This window comes from Nicotiana sylvestris, chromosome 6 (assembly GCF_000393655.2).
Source record: "Nicotiana sylvestris chromosome 6, ASM39365v2, whole genome shotgun sequence".
NCBI lineage: Eukaryota > Viridiplantae > Streptophyta > Magnoliopsida > Solanales > Solanaceae > Nicotiana > Nicotiana sylvestris.
In genome coordinates, this window is record NC_091062.1 from 79,883,376 (window position 1) to 79,892,436 (window position 9,061).

The 9,061-nt window shown below is 34.2% G+C and overlaps 1 protein-coding gene across 1 annotated transcript; it reads left to right on the forward strand.

Annotated features, from left to right (window-relative positions):
- The first annotated feature begins 3,922 nt into the window (after window positions 1-3,922).
- Window positions 3,923-7,426, forward strand: LOC138870831 (uncharacterized). Its single transcript, XM_070148670.1, has 3 exons — window positions 3,923-4,098; window positions 4,145-4,280; window positions 7,328-7,426. Exons 1-3 carry the CDS (start codon window positions 3,923-3,925, stop codon window positions 7,424-7,426), a joined length of 411 nt encoding a protein of 136 aa, XP_070004771.1.
- The last annotated feature ends 1,635 nt before the right edge of the window (window positions 7,427-9,061 follow it).

Genomic DNA, 9,061 nt, shown 5'->3' on the forward strand with positions numbered 1-9,061 from the left:
GCGTACATATATCAGGCCCTTGGCCTCAAATCAGTATCAGTGTTTCCTCACAACTAGTCTCTCGGCCTTACTCAGTCAAAAATACTCACAAGCCCCTCGGGCTATAGTAAAACAGTATTTCTCAGCCCAAACGTCATTTAAAATATCATTTAAGTCTTAAAATTGAGTAAACATGGCTGAGTATAAAAACAGTGAAAAATAACATGACTAAGTTCAAGTGTAAAGTCAAAATGGTGAGGAAATATCAATAAAAAGCCCCAAAGGGTTCAAATAGTTGGCACTAGGCCCAAATATGGCATTCAGCCCAAATAATGATGATAGCAAATAGTTTTCAATTAAATACACAGTAAAATCATCAATCGGGATGGACCAAGTCACAATCCCCAATAGTTCACGACCCCACGCTCGTCATCGAGCGTGTGCCTCACCTCAATATAGCACTACGATGTACAATCCGGGGTTTCAAACCATTAGAACATCATTTACAATTATTACTCACCTCGAACATGCTAAATCTTTAGCTCGCGACGCCTTTTCTCCTCGAATCGTCCTCCACGCACATCGAATCTACCCAAAATTAGAATGAGGACGTCAAAATATGCTAAGGGAATGAAACCCAAGCAAAAACAATCAATAAAGGGCACAAATCCTGAAATTACCAAAACCCGACCCCGGGGCCCACATCTCGAAAATTAGAAATGTTTACACCAATAGATTCCTTATCTTCTCACGAGTCTATGAATATCAAGAATACCAAAATCGGAGCCCAAATGACCCCTCAAATCCTCAATTTAAGGCCTCTTAAACTCAAGCCCTAATCCTCTATTTTTAGCCCTTTAATTCCTTTAATTACAGCCTCAATCCATGAAATACTACCATAGAAATGTGTTTTAGGTCCAAAATCCTACCTTAACGAAGTTCCCTTGAAATCCCTCTTCCAAATCGTCTAAAAGCTCTCAAGCCGAAGTAAAAAATGGTGAAATAACCCAAAAATTCGCGAAGTGAAATAACTTATATGTTCTGCACAGGACTTTCTGCATCTGCGGTCCAAAACCCGCTTCTGCGGTACCGCATATGCGGTCTAATCCTCCTCTTCTACGGAATTCACTTACCGGACCAAATACTGCATCTGCGGTCCACTTGCAGCATCTGCGACTCCGTAGGTGCGGTCCCTCTACCGCATCTGCGGTTCCTGACTCCACCTCACCATTCCGCATCTGCGATTCCGCAGATGCGATCCCATTAGCCGCTTTTGTGGTTTCCTATTCCTCAAGCCTCTCCCGCTTCTACAGCCCCAGCCGCAGGTGCGAATATACCAGAAGCAGCAATATCATCTGCTGCAACAAGATTCCAACCTCTCCGATAACCATCTGAAATCACCCCGAGGCCTCCGGAACCTCAATCAAAAGCACAAACATATCCCAATACCTTATTCAAACTTGTTCCAATCATCAAAACACCTCAAACAACATTAAATCACCCAAAACACATCTGATTCAAGCCAAACTTTCTAAAATCTTCCAAATTATGCTTTCGATCAAAAACCCAATCAAACCACGTCTGAATGACTTGAAAGTTTACGCACACACATCCCAAATGACACGACGGAGCTACTGCAACTCTCGGAATTCCATTCCGTCCCCTATATCAAAATCTCGCCTATCAACAGGAAATCGCCAAAATATCAACTTTGCCAATTCAAGTCTAAAACTACTCCAAACCTCCAAAACCCATTCCGATCACACTTCTAATTCATAAATCACCTCCCAAAGCTAACAGAACCATCATAACTCGTATCTGAGCCCTCTAACACACAAGTCAGCATCCGGTTGACTTTTCCAACTTAAATTTCCTTAAAAGAGACTAAGTGTCTCAAACCTTACCAAAATCATTCCGGACTCGATCCGACCAACCTGATACCATAAAACACGGATAACGAAGCATAAAGAAGCAGAAATGGGGGAAACAGAGCGGTAACTCATGAGACGACTGGCCGGGTTGTCACATGCTCCTTAAAATTGACCTGAAAAAAGCTTTTGACCGGTTAGAATGGTCATTTATCCATCACACACTAACATACTTCAATTTCCCTCAAAAATTTTAAAAGCTCCTTTTAAATTGCATCTCAACTAGTTCTATAGCTATTCTAGTTAATGGTTCCATTAGTATGTTTTTTGAACCAAGTCGGGGAATCAGGCAAGGGGATCCTATATCCCTTTATATCTTCATACTTTGTCTAGAAATGCTGTCAAGATACATAAACTATCAAGTTGATGTTAGAAATTGGGATCCAATAACCATAGGGGAAAAAGTCCCAAATTTTCCTACTTTTTCATTGTGGATGATCTCACCCTTATGGCTAAAGTAACTATGAAATTGTGCCATGCAATCCAGAAAGGATTAGATCTTTTTTGTAATCTATCAGGGTAATGTATCAACACTTCTAAGTCCAAAATTGTCTTTTCTAGAAATTTTTCCCAAACTCTCAGGAAAGAGGTTACCAAAAGTTTGGGTATTAAAAGAAGTGACTCATTTGGCACATATCTAGGTTTTCCTATATTAAACAAACACCCTAGGCCAAAGGATTACCAATTCATAATTGACAAAATGAGAGCCAAACTAACGGCTTGGAAAATGAATTTTATCAATATAGCTGGTCGGACAACCCTTTCCCTCTCTGGGCTAAACTCAATCCTAAACCATTATATGCAATACACCTTACTTCCTACAAAAATTCTTAACAAAATTGACAAAGTATAAAGGGACTTCATATGGGGAACTACCAATGAAAGGAAAAGAATTTATCTCATCAAATGGTCTACCATTTGTCAACCTAAAAGCAAGGGAGGCCTTGGACTCCATAGTGCAAAAGATAAGAATCTATGCAATCTTGCTAGCCTAGTATGAAGAATCCTTATTAACGCTACTACTCCATGGGAAAATTTAATCATTAGTAATTATGCTAATAATTATGCCACAAGCAAAAGTTCTTTCATCTGGAAAAACATTCAAAGGGGGTGGGATTTATGTTCCAAAGGTATTATTTGGTTACCCCACCACCAATCAAACATGAACATTTGGGAAACCTATTGGATTCCGAATTTGGGAAGTCTTATGAAAATAATAGAAGGCCCCTTATTAAAAACGGATTACTCACTAAAAATAAATGACATCTTTGATGGTAAAAATTAGAGGTTTTGCAATATATCCTTCAATTTCCCTAAAGAAATCAAGGATAACATCTCCAAAGTTAAAATCCGTCTCAAAAGACCAAATTGTGACATTCCAATATGGTCTCTAACTACAAAAGGCTTCTTTACAAGCAAAACTTGCTACACTATTATGGAATCAAATATGGACAGGCAAATTGATTTTAAATGGATTTGGGATGTAACATGCCCAAATAAGATTAAATTCTTTCTATGGCAATGCCTACATAACAAGATTCCCTGTAGGAAATATCTAGCTAAAATTGGTTTAAATATTGACTTAAACTGCCCTATATGTAAAGGTTATATAGAAGAATCCATAACGCACATATTCTTTACCTGCCAAGTCAGTACATTTTTGGGACAACATTGGATGGAAAAACTTATATAAGGAGCATGGTGCTCATTGGTTAATCCAGCTAAAAAACTTTGACTACCCGATGAAAAATAATTTTTTAAATTGGAATCTCTTTTTCCCATTTGCTATCTGACACATTTAGATAAACAAGAATAACAATAACCAAAACAATACAAAAAACCCTATCAATATCAACCATATCATTGCTAGGACTACTGAATTTCGTCTCTTAACCGAAAATAGTATTCTGACTTCTCCAAAAATCCACATCAATATTAAATGGCATAGACCCCCAAAGGGATGGTTCAAACTAAACATAGATGCAAGCTTCAACAAAAATTTGCAAGAATGTGAGATGAGTGGAGTAATCAGAAATGCCAATGGACATTGGATAGTTGGCTTTGAAAAACCAGCTCATGCACGTGGTTCACTACATGCTGAGATCAAAGCATTACTAGTGGGGCTTAAAACAACTTATATTTGGGGAATGTTCCCTCTCCAAATTGAAACATACTCGACGGAGGTAATCCTGTCAATCCAACAGGGGACTTTATGCTAACATTGTCAACAAATGCAGGTTGTTAATGCACCAACAGAAGGAGTTAATCATCCAGCACGAGTTCAGGCAAGGGAATAAGAAAGCTCATCAAATGGCAAAGAAGGCAACTGCTGATCTCATGAAGGAGAAAGTTTTTGTGGAACCACCAGATGATGTAAAAAGTCTAGTAGAAAGTGACTTACTAGAACAATATGTTTTTGGAAAATTCCAATCTTATGATGCTTGTAAAAATTTAGCAAGCCTAGGTAATCAAAGTGTCCTATGCGACACTAACTATGAAAGTCATGTACTGCATGTTCCTTAACCTTTAATATATATATATATATATATATATATATATATATATATATATATATATATATATATATTTCCTATTTGCTCAAAAAAAATTGAAAAAAGGAAAACGACAAATTGCAAATTTCTCATCCCTTATGTTTTTGATGGAAAATACTCAGAAAGTTGGTTTCGAAAATATACAAATTATTTTACAGAAGTTCTGTTTTAAAAGGCAGGGGCATGAGGCGAGGCATAAGACTTGAGACTTGGGGCGTAAGTCCCATTGATCTTTAAATTTTACTAATTTCAAGAATTTTAAAATAGTATAAAATAAAAAATAATTATAAAAATTACATTAAAACCACAAAATTATAACAAATAATCTATTTAAAATGTTTATAGATTATAATTCAACTATGAATAATACAAAAAGTATGACATACATCATAATATGCAAATTAGTTGCAACGTCATTACAATTCAAACATCAAAAGTAATGTATTCGATGTGAAATATTATATGTATCTCTTAAGGAGTAATGAGTCTTGAAATAATTTCGATATTATAATTTGATTTTTTTATTTTAAATATTATTTTTATTTAATATAATTTTATTTGAAAGAGAATTTATATAAAAATATAATTCATAATTTAAATATGATTCTCTAGCATCATTTATTTTTTAGTTTCAACAAGTAAATAAAGTGATACATAATTCACCATACTATATCATGATAACTAATTATTTGTAAATAGTTACTAGCTAATATTGAGCTATTAAATTAATAAGTATTGTATCTCGTAAAAAAATTATTTAGGAAAATAATTATAAAAAAAATTGTGGACTAATATAATAAAGACATAACAAAAGTTAATAAATAAATACTTTTAAATTAAAGATTTATCTAAAATCTACTATCATAGCAGTCTTAGTAGATAACATGCAATAATTTTTATTTTAATTATGACATAAAATACTCTCAACTTAATGATTTATGATTAAGAAAAAAGTAATTTTAAATAGTCAACGATTTATTAAGAAAATTTGAGGATTTACAAGGTTAGTTACACACGATTGCATAAAATTCTATTAGGCGAGCCTAGTACGCTGGGCGTTGGGCATGTCCGGGGCATAAGCCCCGACGGTCGAGGCGTAAGTCTCACGGAAATAAGCCCCACACATAAGCCCAAGGGCGTTTTATGAGTGCTCCGCCCCAGGGCGGAGCATAATTTTATAATTTTCAAGAATATATAATGTATATTATAAAAATATCTTTATTTAAATAATTATTTTTATATTACGTGCATGAAATATATATTTTACAACCTTTATTTTCTTTCATTCTGAATTATGTAAGTAAATTTTTGAATTTTTGTTGTTAATACTAAAATTATCATTACGAACAAATTATTCTAATTAATTTTTTTACTATGCTCATTATTTTGTTATTCCAGCATTATATATGCTTAAATACTTTTTATTTTTTAATTTATAAATAAAATTTATTTATTCTATAGGTAAGTCCATAATATAAATTAAAAAGGGAAAAATTATAATATTAAAAAGTTTAAAAAAAATAAAAAGAAGATTAATATTTATAATTTAGAGGGTAAAATAGGTATTTGATAATCCAAAATTTGGAAAATCTAGTTGAGTGACTTTTTGAGTGCTATATGCATAGTTCAGTGACTTTTTTGTTACAAACGAAAGAAAAATGACTTTAGAAGATAATTTGTGATAGTTGAGTGACCATTGATGGACTCAATATTCCTCCAACGATTTAGATAATGAAATTATCTCGCAGAATTCCTATTCTTGTGAATGTATATACAGTATATACAACGAAGATCTCATTGAGTGATAGCTTATTTTTTAATAGGGATATGTTCAAATCAAATGAATTAAATTTCCACCACACATTTAATCTTCGACTCTTAGAAGAAGCATTGCTAGCTGTTGCTTATCTATCTTTCGCCAAATTAAATTAATACTTTCCATTTCGCGTTGCAAATGGACTGTGCTTCATAAGCACCACATTTACTATGACTAGCTCTTGCAATTTGTTTCCAATTTTTCATTTAATTTTCTTGGTGGAGGGGGTGGGGTTGGTTACAGGGTCTATTCAATATATGGAAAAAAAAATTGAGCCTTTTTCTTTCCCGCCTTTTTTTTTCCTTCAAAACGAGGGGAAAGAAAAGCGAAAGAGTAACTGTAACTGAAAACACAATAGCCAAAAGCTTTCAATAGATAGCAGCAGTAGAAGAGATCAAGAGATATATAATAGAACGAGATGAATAATCAAAACCATCTGAAAGATGGGATCATCGTCCAATCCGACTACGTCAAACAATGTACACAAATTTACCCTCATATTAACTGAAATTTTATCTTTTATCAGTTGGACTAACAAGTTTCTGAAGTCTAATATTGGCAAGTAACAGAAGACAAAAAGACCATGCTTGCATTGAAGTAAAATTCTTGAATTCATGATAAAGCCATCACATGTAGTAGTAATACGTTACACCTCTGCTGTCCAAAAGCTGAAAATTTTCACATCTTAAAGACTGATATCATGCTTAAATCAACTTTGAACCTCGTTTGGAGAAGTAAAATGAGAAAAGAAAGTGTGCTAATTTACATAATTGAATTACTAACTGAATAACCTGACAAAAGCAAGACATGCTAAGTAGTTGCTAATTAATAACTTGCACTGGTAACGGCGCATTGTCTTTCTTTCAGAAAGTGTGCTAATTTACATAATTGAACTACTAACTGAAACACACAAATCATCTTCATTTAGGATTCTGATATAACACACCCTAAATACGTATTTTATTCTGTTTAAATCTTTTTATTTTTCATTTTTTTCTGCTGGGAAGTGCTAGATCCAATAATGATAAAAAATAACATGTCTTTGATTGCAGAAACACTCCAGGAGCAAAGGAAAGGAAGGAGCAAAAGCAAAGGAAGATTGTCAAATGTTAGCAATGGAAGACAAGAAAGGAAGAAGTAACAAGGAATGAGAGATATTAACGGAAGGACCAAAATCAGAGAAAATCGAGATTGCTTGGAATCCGCTGGGGTGCTTATCGAGAGGATTGGGCGTATTATTAAGCTTAACGGTTCGGCTTATCGGTTATCGAATTATAAATATAGTAATCCGCTAGCCATCCAATCAGACAACGGGCGGATTAATATCAGATTAACGATTATCGGGCGATTTATCGGCTAAATCAAATTTAAAAAATTTGAACCCTAGTTCTTTGGGTTGCGTAGCTAAGAATATTTTCCTGTAGGTTATCAGATTTAACTACTACTACTATATTAAAAAGTACTAAAAGAAAGTGTCTTTTACCCTTGCTCTTCAAGACAGCCGCACTACTAGAAATCCGGTAAAAAGCGACCACAAAAAGAGACCAAAGTTAGTCGCTTATAGGTCTAAAAGCGACCAAAAAGCGACCAAACATGCCTGGTCGCAATATTGCTGGTCCCTTTATTTTAGGGACCAAAATTGGTCGCTAATTAGCGACCAACTTTGGTCTCTAAGGTAAAAGGACTAAATATTCTGATTTTGACTTTAGTGACCAACTTTGGTCGCTATATTAATTTAATAATATAAATTTGGCGACCAAAGTTGGCCTCTACATATGAAATACGTTGTTTTTAATTTATCATTAATCATTAGAAAGCGACCAACTTTGGTCTCTAATCCAAATATTATATTTTAAAATCTGGACAATAGAGACCAAAGTTTGTCGCTAAATTCAAGAATTTAATTTTTTTTAAAGATAAGCGACCAACATTGGTCGCTATATTTCCAGAAATTGTATTTTTTTAATAGAAATCTGGGCAGGTAGTGACCAAGGTTGGTCGCTATTGCCCAGAAAATTATTTTTTTTATAGTGAAATGCGACCAAATAGAGACCAAAGTTGGTCGCTTTTCTTGGTATATTTTTGGCAGAAACTGCCTGTTTTGGCAGCTACACCACCTGCCAGCTTACCAAACATCCTAAACAGACATTTTATGCTAGTAACAACAACAACAACAATTAAAAGCAACAATCAATAGAACTAACACATTAAGCTAACAAAACTAAGTTAACGCTTATTACAAGCCCATTCGAACTAAAAAGAACTAACACAATAGAACTAAATTTTTTTGTCTAGTTCAAAGTATATAAAGTACTCAAGGAGTGTTCTTTCAGCATCCTCGTCCGAAAGTTGGATTGCCTCGCCCGATTCATTAGGTGGTTGACTGCGTATGAATTCCCCCACGTCAGCTGCATGTGAAGCGAACCTATATGAAAAATTATATATATTGAATTAGTATTTCAAAATTTATATAAAAGTAAATCAAAATACTTAATGAAAAGTAAAAAACTTACATGTATATAGTCGAGGCTCGACCCTCCTTTCTGAAATCAGTCTCTTTCTTCTTCTTTACAATACGAGTTTCATTGAATAGCTCATCTTGCTTCATTGGCATCATAAAGCTGTCTGGTGGCTTTGGTGATTATCCTCGTGGTACTATTACTCGGGATGAACTTGGATACAGAGAATAACTTGGATACAGTACCTGACAAGGTGTGTCTTTGATCAATTGTTGATCTCTATAGCTACAATGATAATGAGAAGGCAACGACATGTGTTTCAAAATA